At 33.9% G+C, this 19431-nt stretch overlaps 1 protein-coding gene and 1 pseudogene across 2 annotated transcripts in view; both read right to left on the bottom strand.

Moving 5' to 3' along the window:
- Strn (striatin) overlaps positions 1–19431 on the bottom strand; it is a 119935-nt gene that overhangs the window by 41034 nt on the left and 59470 nt on the right. For both annotated transcript variants that reach the window (XM_013156038.3, XM_003473027.5), the window contains exons 3-6: positions 18797–18870; positions 12390–12468; positions 9589–9756; positions 7363–7498 (exon numbers count right to left, since the gene is read on the bottom strand). In XM_013156038.3, coding sequence (XP_013011492.1) covers positions 7363–7498; positions 9589–9756; positions 12390–12468; positions 18797–18870 — 457 coding nt within the window. The remainder of the gene's footprint in view (positions 1–7362; positions 7499–9588; positions 9757–12389; positions 12469–18796; positions 18871–19431) is intronic.
- On the bottom strand, positions 8–7356 carry LOC134471341 (mirror-image polydactyly gene 1 protein-like; annotated as a pseudogene).

The following is a 19431-nucleotide window of genomic DNA, read 5'->3' as shown; positions in this document are numbered from 1 at the left end:
TAAAAAACATATTACATTAAAATATTAAAAGAGATTATGAGCCAGGTATGGTGGCACACACATAGTATCCCAGCACGCAGAAGGCTGAGACTGGAGATCATTATGACTTTGAGGCCAGCCTGGGCTACACAGTAAGTTCCAGGCAGTCTAAACTACACGGTAAGATGTTGTCTTAAAAAGAAAGAAAAAAAAAATATGGATTCTACTGAAAAAGAAACAAAATACATTTACCATTAAATGCAAAAAATAATTCTAGAATTTTCTTCAGAAGTACATATATCTTTGTTGTAGCAAATTAAATGTATTTCCTAACTCAGTGAAAAACACAAATATTATTTTTAAAAGACATATATTACACATTTTAAAGCAGTAAGTTAAACTTTGTCTGATGTTATGATGGCTTATTTTTTATTGCTGTTGTTTTGGCTTTTTCTTCTTTTGGGGGAAGGCAGAATGTTGAGACAAGATCTTGCTATGTAGTTCAAACTGGCCTTGAAATCACTCTGTAGCCCAGGCTGGCCTCGAATTTGAGGTGAATCTCCTGTCTCGGCCTCCCAAATGCTGGGATTATAGTGTATTCCACAACACCTAGATCTGATTTGTTATAAATAAAGAAATATATACTGAAATCATTGGAATACAAGACATGTATTTAAATTATAGATAGATAAGAAACTTGACACAATTATCACAAGAACCAAATCTTATGTTTCCTGAATACAATCTGTGCTGTCTGGAGGCTTTCTAATATGTATCAAAGAGGATACAGGTAATAAGATACTGTAACATTTTTTCCAGAATATAATCATGATGACTTTTAACATGATATCACTCTCACAAAATCTAAAATCACAAAACAACAGACTCGAAATCATCTGCTTTAAGTGCCTTAACAAGACACTTTGTAAGGTTCCCATTATTATTTCTACTGCCCTAACCCTGAATTGTTTTCTCTAACTACTCTTTATATATTCATTTGATTTGCTAAAAAACTTAGATTTAACAACAAATACAATAGCTATTATGACTCGTTTTTACATTTTTAGAAATGTTATTTGGTTTGGGGGGATTGTTTTGTTTTGGTCTTTCTGAGACAGGGTCTCACTATGTGGTTCAGCCTGGCCTCGAGCTCACTTTGTAACCCAGGCTGGTCTCGAACCTGCAACCATCCTCCTGCCTCCCCAGTGCTAGGGTTACAGACATGCTATTTTTAGAAATGTTATTATTAATGCAGTTAGTGTTAAAACTGAAAACCTAAGGCATATAGTCATTTTTGAGACCAACATGCCAATGCTATTTATGAATTACATATTTTTTGGCCTCCTCAATCAACATTATTCCAAAGAAATTAGGATCATGGTTTGTAGCTTATTTCCGTAAAATGTACCAATATTTCAACTTCTTCAGACTTTACTCACTTTATGTAATAGAAATAGCATCACCAGATCAAAGTTCATCCTAGAACTTTTTTGAATGATTTAAAATTGTAAAGCTTTAAGAAATAGATCAATGATACAAGATCAGAGTCCAAAATGTTAAGAGACAACAATTGCCTGACTAGTATGACCCCGTTTTCTTTCTCTTATCTGGTTATCACTTTTTCAACCACAGCACTTTTCATCTAGATGACATATACCCAGAAGTGCTAGCACATGTCCTTAGTCTCAGCACTCAGGAGACTAAGGCAGGAAGAACACTCAGAGGCCAGCTTGGACTAGTCACTTCAATGTCAACCTAACTACACAGCAAGACCCTGTGTCAAACAACAGACAAAACAAAACACACAGTCTCAGATATTCTTTTCAACATAGTACTCCAGGAAGCCACTACTAATAGAACAAAGTCTGCACCACAGATGAAACTCATCTTAACTGTCCCGATACATATACTAAGACAGGCAGCAAAGGGCATTTAATGGTGTTAGAATAACTGGGTTAACTAATTGGAATATTTCACTAAAATCAGGAAATACTTCCATTTCTACATTAGTTCCTGGTCTAACATCTAGCAATTCTTTTAAAAAGGCAAGTGTGGCAGATAGTGAACAGAAACTGGATATACTGAGTGGGTATTGTTTAGTATGTAGTCACAAAATATATCAGCCTGAAAAAATAAAACAAAACCAAATAAACATAAAAATTTCTTCCAATTTTCCCCGAGCAGCTACATTAAAGTATAAAAATATCTCTGGGGCTCAGGGGGTCACACCTCAGTGACATGGCACTTGTCTAGCAAGCACAAGGTCCTGAGATATGTAACTGATTTTTTAAAAAAATTGTCAATATATTTATTTATCTTGGAAGTTTTATCCCTCCTTCTCCCTGAGCTAAAGGGCGCCAGATATAATTTAGAGGGGCTATCACTAACACTTTGTAGATGGCACAGTCCTTATTTTCTTGCCTGACAAAGAAGGGAGAGAAAAATCCAAAAATATCTGAAATCTCAAGTTAAAGGTCTAAAAAGACATTCTAAAAAAGGTTGTGTGTCCGGTTTATCTCACTCAATATTTTATTTTCCAGGTGCATCTATTTTCCTACAAATATCTCCAATTTGTCATTCTTCGTAGTCAAGTGGTATTCCATTATATAGATAACACATTTTGTTTATCCAATTATTTGGTGATGGGTATGCAGGTTGCTTACATTGGTGCTGCTATAAACACTGGAATACAAGATCACTGTTGCATATTCTTCTAAGTTCTTTGGAGAATAGCTGAGTCATAGGAATTTCTAATTTCAGTTCTTTGAGAAATTTCCATGATGGCTGATCTCCTACCAACAATATGGGAGGGTTCCTTTTTCACCACAGCCTCATCATCAATTGTTATTATTTGATGTCCATTCTTTTTGGACTAAGATGAGCTCTTAGAAGACTTGTTTTAATTTGCAATTCTTTAACGGCCAGAAATGTTGAACATTTTATGTATCTGTTGACCATTTGTATTTCTTTCTCTCTGAAATGTCTATTTCTCTAGGCTATTTTTTATTAGTTCTTTGTATATTCTAGAAATTAATCCTCTGCCTAGGGGTAGTTGGCAAAATTTTTTTCTCATTCTGTGATGTCTCTTCACTCTATTAATTGATGCTTTTACTATTCAGAAGATTTTTAGTCTGATATAATACTATTTGTTGATTTTTGCTATTTCTTGAGCAACTTAGATTCTGTTCAGAAAACCCTTTCCTATACCTATATCTTCCTATACCTATATTTAACTTATTTTATCTTCCAGAAGGTTTAATATTTGTTTTAATGTTTAGATCTTAGATTCATTTTTATTTTAATTCCATATATGGGAGGCTATATTCTGTCTCTTTGTTTCTCACCTTCAGGAACTCTAGGGAGTAAGCTGTTATCCAGTTTGATATTATCCTATAGACTGCTTACAAATGCACTTTTTAATTTTCTTTCTCTTCTTCAGGTTAAATATCTACTAATCTACCTTCAAGTTCAGTGAACTTTTACTGCACAGCTTAAATGTTTCTTCAGTGAATTTTCTATTTAAACATACTACATCTGCAGTTTTGACATTTCTGTAATTTTCTTCCTAGCATTTTAGTGTCCTTGCTGACATTCACAGTAAGTTCATTATGTTCACCTTTTCTTCAAACCATAAATAAATACAGCATACTTCAAATGAAAAGTAATGTAGCCCAGCCTAGCCTTGAACTGGCCTCCCAAGTGTTGAGAATACAGACTTGTATTACCATGCCTAGCTTGGAGACAAAGCAACATCCCATTCTATCATAGCATCCATTTCTTCTGCAGTTACCCTCTTTTTACACTCTTTGGTCTTTGTAGATTTTACCCATAATTATAGCTGCATTGTTCTGAATAGCTATCCCTGAGTCTGCATTATTTATTCTGTTCAGTAATTCTTGTAATGTCACATCACTGTGTTCAGGGTTAAATTTTTAGCATTTTTAGAGACATTTCCATATGCTTGGCTCATGCAACTGCTTCATCTCTCTTCTTGATGGCTGACTGCAGTCTAGACATAAGAGCTTCATCACATTCCCTCTGTGCAAAATATACTTCTCCAACTAGAGCTGCTGTCTTTTCAGCAATTTTACTCTCCATTGCTTTTTCTTGGAGTTCCAGCTTATGCTTTAATTTTTTCTGTTCTTTATTTTTTCTGGTCAGTTTTTCTTAAAGCCTTCTCTTGCTTTTTCTGAGTATATCCAATTCTTTTAGAAGAAATGCTGTTTATTTAGAGCTGAAGTAACTTGGTAAGGAAGCAGATATTCATAATGTACATCATTGTTTCTATATTCCATATTGCACTTTTCAGATGTCTCATCATCAGGATTAGGAAAGATGACCTGAAAACGCCTTGATCTCTGCACAGGCAGTTCAGTGTCTTCATTTGTGACTTCATTAACTCAATCACTGGGTTTCTGAATCAAGCTTCCCTCAAAATGCATGGCTAGCTGTGCACTTACCTGTATACTTTTATTTCTCCTCATAGTTCAATATTAACATGGGTTACGTCTTTTGACCAGTTCTCCATTTGTGCTTCACTTTTTGTTTGCTTTGGCAATGTCCCTTGTTTTTGCTCCAAGACTGAAGCTCACAGCTAGAACCCTGCATTCTTTAAAAAGTCCTCTAATAAAGCTGTAGGAAGCTTCACCTTTTCCAATTTTCTGTAAATACGTCAATCTAGAGTTGGCCATCTTTTTCCAAGCTCCTCATTTACTTTTGGATTAGCTGTAACTCGCCTGGCACTGTCAGGGGAAAGGCCTCTGCACCTCCACTTGGGAGTTTTCAGGTCCAACGTGCTGCCACTGCGTCAGCCAATGGCCGCCTGCTCAGAGCCTCTGATGGGCACGCACATACGTAAATGATGGCGCATGACAGGACGCAGACGCTGGGAGAAGGGAGCTGTGGCCAGACTAGTGCCAGGGCTGCTGGGAGCAAAGGCCTGAAAGGATTTCTGACATTAGTTCTTACTAAATATGTTATTAAGACACAAAAGTAACTCAGACAGAACCTTTGGTTTTTGGTAACGTTACACAAAATGAAGAAAAGCAGTACCTTTGTCTCTGCAAACCACAGCCTATCAAGAATTTTGTGTGTGTGTGGCGGGGGGAGTGTTGAGGACTGAACTCAGGGCCTGTGCAGAGACTGGAGGTGTGTACATTTTTTGTACTGTGACTAACATAACCGTAATGATTGCTAATTCTGTTAATTTTTCTCCTAAAGTTCTTGAATGTTCTTCAACTAATATTGCTGTGAAGTTATCTTTTACCCAGTTTGAAAATGATCGCTTTTTTCTCCATGTATATACTCTTTTTGGTTGTTATACTGAACCAATAAGAATAGATAATGATGGTAAAGCAAAATGTAAAGAGGTTAACTGTGGAGAAAATGTAGAGGTGAAAAAGAATCCAGAATGTAACTCAAGGAATGAATTCAAGGAGGGCAAATCGAAAGGAGAAAACACGTGGCTTTGAAGACATGGCACCATAAACACAGTCAGCAGTTACTAAGAGTTTTGTTTCTTAAGTCAAGAGTCTTGTATCTCCTTAAGTCAATCTATTGAAATGTTTTGACAAACAAAATAAAACAGGATTTTTAGAACCTGGATGTTCTATTAACACTTTAGTAGGATAATTTTCAGCCATTCTCTCTGAAATACCATACATTTTCAAAGTAACGCTGACTCATTTTTAAGAGTTAGATTTTTAAAATCCTCTTGGCATTTATCCACAGGACGAGACTATAACTCTGAAAATTAATGGAATATTTAACTTAACAAAACTTCAACCCAGTTATTTGTTTAAAAATCTGGATTTTTCCTAAAAACTAATATTTTTGCATGTAGAATTTGAATGCACTCAGTGTCCACATCAGATGTTCCTTCTCTGTGGTGGCTATCGAATTGCTATCATCTGCGCTAAATGGAGGACAGAATATTTATGAATCTGATTACTTAAAAAGAAATCAAATGCTTGGGAGTTAGAAATCAAATGATTAGGTTATTGATAGAAATTTCTAATCAGGTCATTCAAAATAGTTTCAGTAATCAGATAAGAATTTTTGAAACATTTTAATTGACATATTCCTAACAAACTTGATCATAATTAGAGCTATTTAGCACTGAGCCTTCAACAAAGTATTTTGATAAAAATAATCATTCTATAGAAACCATTAGGAGTTATATAATTTTCACATAACTGTAACAAAGAAAAAGTACTATAGAAATACAGGCCTTTTATACAATAAATTAAGACATATGTTAATACTACTTATTTAGAAAAGAAAATTTTTGAGTGACTATCCGAAGTTCAAATAGTAACCATGGCAGGATGGAGAATAGTGGCCCAGGGAAACAGGAAACTGCCAGTAATAATTTGAGAGTCTCTTCCGGAGCCCAGGAAGCAAAGAGCATAAAAGTAACAGAGAAGTTACTCTTGGAAAGCACTTTATATTGAACATGTAATTTTCTTATGCAATATCTCTTCTTCTCCTCATAAACCCTTTGTGATAAAACAGGTACATATTTATTAAAATACTCATTTTAGAATTGAAAAATTAAGGCTGACGCATGAAGAAGTACGATTAGTGGTAGTGGTAGTGGTAGTCAGTCTGATGTTACTTTTCTCTTCTTCCTATTCTCAAATAAATACGAAGCAGGAAATCTAAGTATGTTTTGAAACAAAGCACGTCCCAATCCTTTAAAAAAGGAGAGGGAGGAAAAACAAGTAAAAAGAAGGGGGAAAGCGGAAACAAAGGTAAAGAGATAGAGGGAGAGGAGGAAGACGAAGAGAAGAAAACGGGGATGTGAAGAAAAGAAACAGTAATTTAGTGACAACACTCATTTTAGGAAACTGTTAAAAAGACTGAAAAAAATACTTCAAAAATTTGAAGAAATCGAATAGAAAAGTTCTGAAAGGCTAGAACTTGGCTGTCAAAGACATCCTTTCAGACAAGGACCAATCAGAGTTTATGTGAGTTGCCATCAGGCACAATTCTATTATCTTGCAGCGCCCATGAACACGGCATTGTCACAACACAATGTATTTATCATGTACCTACTCTACAGATATGTCTTGTTTAATGAATTTTTTTTTTTGGCTTTTTCCTTTTTATTGGTACCAGAGACCGAACTCACGACTGCCTGCTTGCAAGGCAGGCGCTTATGCTGCTGAGCTAAATTCCCAGCCCCTTGTTTAACGAATTTTACAAAGTGAAATTTTTTAAAAGAAAAAACTACTATCCTTGAATCTGAGATCAATACTAAAAAAATTTTCCAATTTCAAGAGTATGGGGGAAAAGTGAAGGTGTTAGACTGGAGGACATGGGTTATTTTTAAAGTATGCATTACAGTATCTAAAAATATATTATTTGAGTTATCTAACTTACTGTTGAAGTATCAGTGACACTTTTCTCTCTTCCCTCAACATCATCATCTTCATCTTCATCGCTGAAATCTGTAGCTGCATTTTCAAGGAATTTGAAATTATCCAGCACAGAGGCAGAATCTGTTAACTCGGGTTTTCTGGTTTAAAACACGTACATCATATTTAGTTCACCTTTTTTAACTTCAACATAAAATTAACTTATGAGAAAGTTTCTCTTTGTATAGCAATACAATGCCCAAATTAACTTATGGTTTTCACTGATTCTCATTTATTAGACTTCTGTAGATAAACTCAAAAATTAATACAGGAAATACTCTTTTATATTATACATATTATTGGTAATCTAAACAAGTTCCCCTCTTCACTCAGTATTATTTTGATCCTTATACATCAACCTTAATGTATTTCTTTTTAAAAATATAAAAAAGACAAATATTTTATTACTTGTTTCAATTTTTCCATTTTTGCACAACTATAAAAGCAATTAATAAAGATGCCATTTTTCTCTAATACAATCTTGTACTTCTTGTTAAACAGCTAAAGAAGTAAAAAGGGCAAATGTATGCAAAGCTTACTAGTATGCTAGTAAAAACAATATATCAGATAGTAATATAAGACTTTGCCTACTGATGAATAAAACACTCATCTTTTAGAAATGACTGAATTTTCAAATTTAAGACTTGAACACATTCCCTCAAAATAAATTTAGTAAACCATTTCCTAATGGTAAGAATACAATTTCGCTTTCGCATATTAGGATATATTTTAGATAAGAAGGTATTTTCTTGAAAAAATATAGCCATAATTACAGACAACATTTTAAAAAGATAAATATTACATTTTGAATCTGCTGGGAGCTGCTTTTGTTTTTTTTCTTTCATTCTCCATCCCTAGAGAAATTGTACACATCCAGAATACACTTTTCAGTTTCAAAACACTGACCAGCACCAAACTATACACAAGAGAATGGGCTATTTTCTTCTTACAGTCACTACTGAAGGTTTCTTAAACATATTTATTAAAAAGAAAAAATTATACAGGTCCTCAAAAGATATAGATTATGTAGGTTAACTTAATGACTTAACTCAGAAGACAAAAGTACAGACAGGAATAATGCCCACATAATCTATGTCTATGAAAAGAAAGACTGCTTTTATTTAGATACAAGTTAATGCATTCTTAATTATTAATGAATACTGCAAGAAGGCTCCAACAACATTAGTTTATAAAATTCCTATAGCATGATCCTTTACCTGTCCTATAATTTCAGTGCATGTCTTAAGTAAGAGGAACCATATTCTCAGTAGAATATTTAGAAAGGTCAATTAAAACTATTCTTTCAGCCTAAAACACAGTTTAAAATTAAATAATATTGGATTTAGACTTTCACAAAATCATTGGGTTTTTATTCAATTAATAATATGGCAATTTTTCCAATAAATAAGAATCTGTATTGAACTATTCATTTAAGAAGAATCATATATAACTATATAGCATACGATCCAACAGAACAGTAAGATACTTAAAATGGCTATTGAAATTTTCAATTAGTCTATCAATTACAATGTATTAACACAGATACATATTTTATACCAAAGGAAATACGAATTACAGCATTATTATATAAATAAAACTGGCTAAAAAAAAGGTTTACTTCTAAACCAGGAATGGTGCCGAACATCTATAATCTCAGTACCCTGCAAGACCGAGGGAGAAAAATCCCAAATTTGAGCCTACCCGGGTAACTGGTGAAAGTTGTTATAAAATAAAAATAGTTGGGCTTGTAGCACAGTGTCAAGACCCTAATTTCAATCTCGAGTACAAAAAAAAAAAAGTTCATGTGTAAAGCACGTGGTGACATTTTTATAATTTCTTGGTTGCCAATAATAACAAAATTTCATTCCTCTACATTTGTACTGAATTTCAAAAGACGACCTTTCATCAGGTTTCAATAGCTGATCAGGCATCAAGATATTAAAATTCATATTAAACATAAATATCAAGCCAAAGCTATCCTACATAAAAATTATATTCTTGAATTAAAACAATCATAAATGGTAATATCAAATCTTATGTTACTTTGTAAGGCAAACTCTAAATGTTTTATTATTAAGCTTAATTATAATTATTTCTGTATCATTATCTAAAAATGTAACAACACCTCCCAAAACCAAAAGTAGTAAGAATTAAAGCTATAGCTAAAACACTTTGTGTACAAAATACTTACCCAATCATTGCTGTCTCTTTAACTTCAGCCTCTATGCCATTTATAACTGAGTCCTGATTTTTGTCATCTTCCCTGTCAGTGACATCACTTGAAAAACCCAACAAAGCGCGGACTCTTTTAGATTTCACATCTAGAATAGTATCCGTGTAACCAACCTCCTGGAGATACCTATGTGAAGAAGATCCTTACAATTCAGTCATACAGGAATTAATATTCTAAAATTTACTAGTATGTAAATAAAAGTATTTCTTTAGATTTACTGTCTACATAAGACTAAACAGTACAGTATTATGCTAGTAAGACTTGTTAATAATCTTCCAGCTGCAAACGGAGCTGTCTCTTGCAGTACCAGCCTCTACAGTCACTGAGAAAAATCAAAGAACTATACAATACACTATTCATTACGTTTACCCTAAGAAGAAACTGTTCCTTAACATAGTACAAGGCACATTGTTTCCTTTAGGCAGGATCTAGTAAGCTCATTCCTAAATTCTACTGAATGACTATTTTATAATAGCAATTCCAATTTTTTTTTACATTTCTAATATAAAGTTATAGGTCAAGTGTGTGAGATCTAAAAAGAACGTTTCTAGTATATATGGCTTCCCTCATGACATACAAGAAATAGTATTTCCCCAGGTCACTTCTGTAAAAGGAAAATTTCTATGCTGAGACAAGTCTAAAATAAAAATAGATCAAATTAAATTGTGGGATGTGGGTGTGCATGTACATACATGAGTTTATGTGTGGAGAAGCAGCAGCAGAAAAAGAAAAGAGTATAAACTTTGGGCCGAGACATGTTGGTATTAAACCCATTTCTGCCACTTACTTGCTGTGTGACTACCTTCCCTCGCTCTCTCCTTTCTTTCTTTATATGGTACTGGGAATTGACTGCAGGGGCTCTGCAGCAAGCTACATCCCAAGCCCTTTTTATTTAAGACAGTATCTCACTAAATAATCCCACTTGTAGCTGGGATTATAGGCACGCACCACCACACACAGCGTACGTTTAATTCTTTTAACCTCAGTTTTTGTTTCAGTAAACAGATGCATCTGGCATTTAAAAAGCACCCAAATACTTATCAACACCAAAGCTTACTAAAAAAATATCAAAGTGATAGTGGCAGGACCGTGACAAAAGAGACATATTAGTAATAAACATGATAGAAAAATGCCAGGCATTAACTTATAGATAGGCGTAAGTCTTCCGGATGAAAGAAAATAGGTTATGTTCAGTTTATTTCATGATTTGGTTTTAACAGTTATTAAAGCTGAAAGATAGCTTATAAAGATATATCACCAAATGGACGAAGTGTATTTTATCAAATTAAGATGCTCATCTTTCAGTCCCATCAAGTATTGATTAAAAATTGAAATAACAAATCTCCAGTTTTCCTAAATTTAATCAGTTGTTCTCAGGAACTGCTGAACTGTCATGTTTCCCTATTTTGAACAAATATGTTATATGCATGTTACTCTGGCAACAAAACCACACTACCAAGTATTTGTTTCAAAACAGTTTTTGCCACAGATTAGTCAATTTTACTAAATAGGTACTCTGTCATTCTTTGCATTGACAAGTAGATTAATGAATCTTCTAAAGTTTTTAAAAATATCTCTTTGAATGAATGAATGAATGATTAAATAAAAACATCGCTTAGGGGGCCAGGGGATTGGCTCAGTGGCATAAGTGCCTGCTTGGCAAACGCAAAGTCTTGAGTTTGATCCCTGGTACCAAAAAAAAAAAAAAAAAAAAGCACATCTCTTAGCTAGACTGAAATCACTTCTCATAAAAAGGTAACATTTTTTGGCCTTTTTGAGACAGGATCTCACTATGCAGTTCAGGACCTCGCTTGAACTCACTGTGTAGCCCAGGATGACCTTGAACTCACAGTGATCTTCCTGCCTCTTCCTTAGTGTTGGGATTACAGGCATGCGCCACAAAAAGGCAATTTTTAAGAACACGTATTTATTTAGAAAAGGAAACACTAGAGCCAGGGATTTAGCTCAGCAGCATGAGTGCCTGCAACCCAAGTTGCAGTCAAGTTCTAACCCCAGTACCAAAAACAAAAGGAAATGCTTAAATCATATTTAAGACCAAAGTGAGTGCAACAGTAGAGATCCATGTGAATATAAAAGGCTCATTTTTGTTAGCTTTTTCTAGATAAAAAACAAATATGAAAAGATGTTATAATGTTCTTTTAATAGGAATGACTGATTTATTTACTCTGAAAACCTTACGTTTCATAACCAATCCCAAAAGACCAAAACAGGTAGCAAATTTCCTTTTACTTTGACATACACTTGAATAATAATTTTGAAGTAGTACGCAAGCACCAGGTGCTCAGCAGATGAGTGGGTTTTAGTCTATCACTTGACATTAGACCCCAAACCAAGCTTTTTTTTCTATATATAGTCTCAGACATACACATATTATAGATGAAAGTACATTAGGTGATATTTGAAAACTTTGGATAATTCAAGATGTTCTTTTATTTAAAATTAAGAAGTGGGGAAAAAAACACCAAGTAACTATATATAAATACTAATTGGTCTATATATTTGTACAGATGATGCAATGAGACAAACAAGGGTATAAAATTCTTTCATCTATACAAATACTATCATGGGCAAGAGTGCTTAATATGAAAAATAAATAGGAATTCAATTAAGCTTCTCCACATATAGTATAATAAAAGATGCACTTATTTCATTGAGTTGAAAATACAAAATAAAAGTGATTTCATAAAACTACTTAGGTTCCTTTCAACTATTTTTGAATTTGACTTCAGGACACTTACTGTCGCAGTAGCTGTCGACCCTGTTTCCACATTAACTGGCTGTTTTGCTGTGGCTGCACTTCTGTTTCATTACCTTCATCTGGAAAACATGGAATCAGAATTAAACTTACTGATTTTACATTCTTAAAACACTTATGAGATTAAGAATATGTAATCTATAACAATAAAGTATGTTTTAGGACAATGTAAATTGTTTCTAAGAAAACTCTTACTCTAAATTAACTATTGCTACTGAAATACACTTAGAGTAACAATGAAAAAAGATTTTCCCTATCTTTTCAGCCAGTCTTAGAATATTCATGTGGAACACAGATCTATCCAATCAAATCGTGCAGTGAAAGCCAAATATAAATAGCATAAAATATCACAAAAGAATGAGAACAAAAGATTTAAGAACAATAGTTAAAAAAAAAGACCAATTTGGTAAAGAGCAGATATATAACAATTTCAATCCAAATCTGCTTCCTTCATTAGCTATTAAATCAAAACTTCAAGTATTCTTTTAATGACATTCTTTGAATAAAAACTTTTTAAAGCTTTCATTTTTAACCTTTAAACTTTTAAAAAGTTTTTTAAAGCTTAAATTTGTCATGAGATAAAAGTGGAATCTGGGGCTGGGGATTTAGCTCAGCAGCATAAGCGCCTGCCTTGCAAGCAGGCAGTCGTGAGTTCGATCCCTGGTACCTATAAAAAGGAAAAAGACAAAAAAAAAAAAAAAAAAAGTGGAATCTCTTCAAGAAGGACTTATAAAAAACTTTATCCATGTTATATCTGGTCTAAAGAACTTCCAAACTACATGTTGACTTATTTTAGCAATAAAACAAATAGTTAAGTTCTGTGATTCTGACTTTTTACATGCCATTTCTACAATGACAAAATTAAAGAAAACATGAGACTAGAAATCAGAATTAGATCCTGAGTGTTTGTTTCTTTCCTAAAATAATTAGATCAAAGAGGAAAGAAATTTAGAGAAATTAAATAGAAGCTATTTGGGATAATTTTAAAGATGCTATACTTTAAAACAAAACAAAAACAATGTCCCAGTACTAAGGAAAAATAGTAAATTCTTATTTCCACTAACCTATAATAACTTAGGAACTATGTTTATAACACAGTATGTTCCAATATATCCTCTATACTCAACTGAGTAACTTATAAAGAATATTTGTTTTGACATTTCAAGACTTCAAAACTTCAAATGTAAATTTAAACACAATAAATTTCACTATATGTAAATTATACTTTAATAAAAATAAGGTAAACAAAAATCTCTTCAAGTCCAGTTGCTCTTAGAGCAGGAGATAAGACTCAATGGTACAGTTCTTGCCTTGCTTGCACAAGGTTCTGAGTTCAATCCCCGCACCACCAAAAAAAGAAAAAAAAACACAAATTCTTACATATTCAAATCCAAAGCTCAGTGTTTCTCTCCATGGTTGCTATTAAGTAGTCATCAACTATCAGATTCACTTTTTCTCAATCGAGTTCAAATAGTAACATTTAAATGTGAGAATTTTAAAGTAGGTAACAGTTTGATTTCTTGGTAACAATAAAAGTATTTTACTGCCATTGCCAGTCAAATATGAGTAACACAGACTGGGTTTATTCTCTTCTCAAAAGATGTAGAAAACAGATGAAACAAGGGTTTTCGAAACACTGGCCATGAGAGAAGAAAGATAGTAATTTCTCAGAGAAGAGAAACAAACTTAAGATTGTCCCTGCCAGTGCCTTGGAAGAATATTTAGATCTTAGAACAAGGAGGATGAACAAAAACAGTATTAGAAAAAATAATGGTTGAAAGTTATCATGAATATGATAAAAGCACAGATACAAGAAATTCAACGAACCCCAAGCCTAAGAGACACTGTAGGCAGTGGTAACTACAGTAAGGTATATCATGATAAAAACTATTTAGAACTAATGATAAAAAGAAATCTTTAAAAACAGTCAGAGAAAAAAGGCAGCAATGAATACAGAACAGGCGCCGGGGATTTAGCTCAGTGGCATAAGCATCTGCCTGGCAAGTGTGAGGTCGTGAGTTCAATCACCAGTACCAAAAATAAATAAAAATAAATAATAAGTACAGAGGAACAAAGGAAGGAAATGACAAGAAAAAAAGATAATGGAAAAAACAGAAACAAAGCTTTTATAAACAAAGAGGAGAAGAGGTGTTGAGCGTAGGGGAGGGGAATGGGACAAAAAAGCAAAATAAATCATGTATGGGTACAAACTCCCTATGATGAATATTATCATTATGTATATCTAATATGTATCAATAAAATTTTAAATGTACTAATGAGCAGGATCAAAGACAATAGGCAATCTCATCAGAAACAATGCTAGTGGGCAAAAACACTTTTCTGATGTACAAAACTTGAAGAAATCATTACGAGCGGCTAATATAATATTCACTAAAAGTCTTCAAAGCAGAAGGAAAATGTTACCAGATGGAAATACTGGTCTGCCCAAAGGAATGAGCACTAGAATTTTTTATATTTGCTATTTGATCTCCTAGAGAACTGAAACCAAAATAACAACTCACCCAAATCCTTAGCTTTTCTCAATTCCACCACTGTCTGCTAAGTTTGTTCTCCATAATAAATATTATACAGCAAAACTCTGCTTTTTCCTCCCTGTGTCTTCTCTTCCTCCTTTTCTGATTTTATTCTTTGTTCAGGGTGCTAGGGACTCATGCATGCTAGGTATGTGCTGCACCCCATAATCCGTATCCCCAGCTCTGCTTTTTTTAAATGTCTGGTCCGCTCTTAAGCAGATAATCCTGTCTTATATTTAAAGCTACCATATGAGCATTCCTTTAAATACCCATCACCAAACTGAAAAACCAACTTATAAATCTGTGCCACTTTCTTTCTCAGTAACAACAAATGAAACACTACAGACTGTCTCCAACACTGTTTCAGAATCCAGTGTCTATCATTTCTTCAGATTTGAGTATCTCTATTTCCCTTTCATTGGTTCTTCCTCTTGGAAACATTGCAAATGCAAACATGCTCTGCAGCACTCTCTCTCTCTCTCTCTCTCTCTCTCTCTCTCTCTCTCTCTCTCTCTCTCTCTCAATCCTACAGGTACTCTTTAGCCTCTTGTGAATTAGAAGTACTGAACAACCCTTCCCCTGCGAATGCTCTCTTCTGGTTCAACTCTCGAGCTTTTCCTTCTACTATTATAGTAGTGTTTATCTGTTTCTTTCCAGATTTCTATCCTTATACCAATCTTTGAAATATTGCCATTCCTCAGTGCTCCATTTTAGTTCCTCTTCTCACTCTGCCCAACCCCTTGGATGATCTCTTCTCTACCAACAGCTTTGTGTGCCGTCACTGCCACAAGCTGTTGCCTCCCAATCATCTATGAGCAATCTTCTTAGAAAATAAATTCAAGGGCCATGGGTTTAGCTCAGCAGCGTAAGCACCTACCTGGCAAGGGCAAGGTTGTGAGTTCAATCCCCGGTACCAAAACCAAAAATCAAAAGTAAACCCACCACTTTCTAAACCTGTGTAGCTGTTTAAAGAACAAATGAAATGTGGAAGTTATCTCTGACTTGCCCTTTCTTTCAAGTCCCCCCCATCTAATCAAGAACAAGTTTCTGTAGATTCTACATTCTAAATTTCTCCCTAAACAAGGCAGCCTTCCGAGTTTCCCAGGTGACCATAACAGTTCTAGCTCTCTAACAGTTTCCTGACTCTAATTCTGCTCTTCTTTAATCCATCTTCCACACTGCAGCTAATGTGAACCAAAGGCAAACCCCATCACAACTGAACTCTTCTTCTCTTCACTCTGTATAAAGCTCAAACTCTCTAATATATTCTACAAGGTCTTTATAAAATATCATATGTGATTGGTTAAGTATCTAGCTACGTGCAAAAACAGTCCTGTCCCTCTCACTACCACTCAGATTTCTCACTTCTCAAATGTGCCAAACTAAAACCTTTGCAGCTAATACCGTCTCACCCCTCCCCCTCAACTCATTCTACAAACAGCCAGTTTACCTGTCCTGATTTTTGCTTGTCCTTTGGATGCCAATGTTAAGTATCACTTCCTCCAAGTGATAGCCTCCCTTGAACACTTATACTAGATTTGGTTCCCCCTATTTTGTGCTCAAGAACAAAATAATTTTCTTATTTTTCAGTTATAGTTTGGTATAATCACTTCTGCACTGTCTATCTTCCCTGGAAAAATCCAGCAAGTCATTACTGTTTTACACACTAAATTTCATACTGAGTTTGTAAAGCATGACGTATTTAATATGTGTATGATGAACACACAGAATATTAGTTACTAACTAGGTATTGCAAGCTAAGAAAATAAACATTTCAGTTAGGATTTAGTCTCAGAATATTTACAGATCAGCAATGGAGAAAATCTCAGAGAAATTAAGTAATATCATATAGGATCAGGAGAGAACCAAACTTACATTGACATATCTCCTTTCAAAGCCCCACTATTTTATACTAAGCCACAGTTTACTTTTAAACTTTTAAAACGAATTATAGTCAGGCTTTTATTCCCCTAAATAGCTATGTGAAAAATACGGAAAGAAATCAAACAAAAATGAATACAGCCTACAAACTATGAAATGAAAACTTTTTAATATTATACTGTTCATAAAACCATCGCATTGGGCCAGACAATACAGTCTTACACTAGCCTAACAAATAGCCTAGATTTATAAAAAAATTTACATCATCTCAGATCTCAAGAATGGATGCTCAAGTATAAGAACTAGAAACAAACAAACAAAAAAAATCAGTCATCAACTGATATTGCTCTAAATCTCAAGGATTTAATGTTCTGCTGTGGATACTCATTAACACATTACCACATTAAATTAATTATAAAACAACACATTTAATTCATTTGGAAAGTTTTTCATACATGTCAAATACACAGTGTGGTAAAGTAGGAAGATCATGAATTTTGGAGTCGCATCTGAATTCGGATACATATTCCATCACTTAATAGTTGTGGGATCAGGGCTAGGGATTTAGCTCAGTGGCTTAAGCATTTGTCTGGCAAGCACAAGGTCATGAGTTCGATCCCCGGTACCAAAACCAAAAAAAAAAACCCAAACAAATAAATAGTTGTGGGATGTTAGGCAAATATTTCTGCTTCACTTAATTTAAGTTTTACATAAATAAAATGCAAATAATATTACTGAGTGGCTATTTTAAAAATTAAAGTTAATAAAACATAGCACAGGGAGATATTTTAATAAATGACATACAAGGGGTGATCAAAATATGTGACGAATCTCCGTATTTTCAAAAAATATTATAGTGAAAGCCATATTGCCATTAATCTCCCTCAAAATATTGATATTCGCTACCAACACACTTATCCCATTGTTCTTGCAACTCTCTGAAGAAGTTCTACTGGTCTTCTTTCCTTACAGTATGTCCTCAATTCACCTTATCACCAGACCTGATACCATGTAATTTTTGCTCTTTCTCAAAGTCAAAATGACCACAAATAGCAAGTATTTTGGATCATTTCATAATGCCGACTAGCAATGACAATGCAACTAAAGATACCCATGAAAGTGGATTTCGAGAACTGCTTAAGAAAGCAGCAAGAACAAAGGGATTTGTGTCTAAAGAAAAGGAAATTAATGGCAATGTGACTTTTACTGAAATGAACTGCTTTTAATTTGAACATTCACCATGCTTTTGAGTCAAACCACATTAAAATCTTCAAATCTTTGAGTTTAATCTGAATTTGTGTCAAACTTCGCTCATTTGAAACAGTGATAATTTTTAACTGTTTTTCTCACTTTTTCCTTATACGTACTAAGTGAATTATACACATACTCCTTAATAAAGGATAGTTCACACATACTATTTTATAATGTCTGGTGCCAAAACAGAAAACCAGAAGAAATAAAAAGCAGAAAAACATAAAAAGATAAATGTTTCAGTTGTTAAAACATGCTCTATTTAACAGACCTTCCTATGGGAAAGGAAAGCCAGTTAGGATGGGTCAGTTTTGATGATTAGGCACTGCCCTATGCTTTAAGAAGAAATCTCTTAGTTCTACAGTCCCTGCATTTCTCAGGACTTCAACTGCATTATGTATTATACTTTGTAACTATACACCTCAAAGTACCCATTAATGTTGGGGAAGATCCAGCAAGACAAGGTTATGTTGGTGCCTGTTACCCCATAAGTCTGAACTTCCAGTAAGCATGGAACACAGCAGAAAATGGGCTTAAAAAGAAAAAAAGGAAAGGAAGGTAGTAGAAAATGTTCTACATGACACTAAATTATTGGTGGCAAAAATAAGCAGATCACGAAAAGCTAACATGCAAGTTCTGTAATTAGAAGTCAACTATAAATGCCACAAAATACTAGACAAGAATTTTTTTTTAATCACTTAAACTTCCTTTAAAATTAGCTTACCAGAATCATAGCTTGGAGGCTTCATATCTCCCTGATTCAATTCTGTCCCATATTTCAACTTGTGGTATTTGGCCCTAACAAAGAAATGAGAAAATATAAAGCATCTTAAAACATATTTACATGAACTTTAAAATACATAAAGGGAGTAGTATGCAGTAGTCCTAGCAAAACTTCAATCTATAAAGACTCACAGCCTTCCATGGAATGAAAATTGTAAAAGAAACCCTTGCCTTTCTTATTGTTATATCAAGTGTCATTGTAACAAAGTAACAGGGTACCACGAGGAATGTTAAATCTTTCTGTAATTACAAATCAAACATATACATTCTCCTTTCTGTAGTATTCATATTTTTTTATGACTGCAATTTGAACTTTCAGCAGATTTGGACAGAAAAATATACATGTAAGATTAATAACCTCTTTCAAAACTGAGTTTTTAAAGAAAATTAAAATTATCTATATTACATTATTAATATTTAAAGTATCTATAATATTACAAAGTACATGGGTACTTTGAGGTGTATTATCTGTTAAGCCAGGTAATTATGATTCACCAAGTATAGTTATAATATATCACCCAAGGGGAGCAAAAATCTAGTCAAAGGGGCTGGGGATTTAGCTCAGTGGCACAAGTG

This window comes from Cavia porcellus, unplaced genomic scaffold, assembly GCF_034190915.1.
Source record: "Cavia porcellus strain 051 isolate PalLab524CR breed Dunkin Hartley unplaced genomic scaffold, mCavPor4.1 scaffold_1, whole genome shotgun sequence".
NCBI lineage: Eukaryota > Metazoa > Chordata > Mammalia > Rodentia > Caviidae > Cavia > Cavia porcellus.
This window is presented reverse-complemented; position numbering and strand designations above follow the sequence as displayed.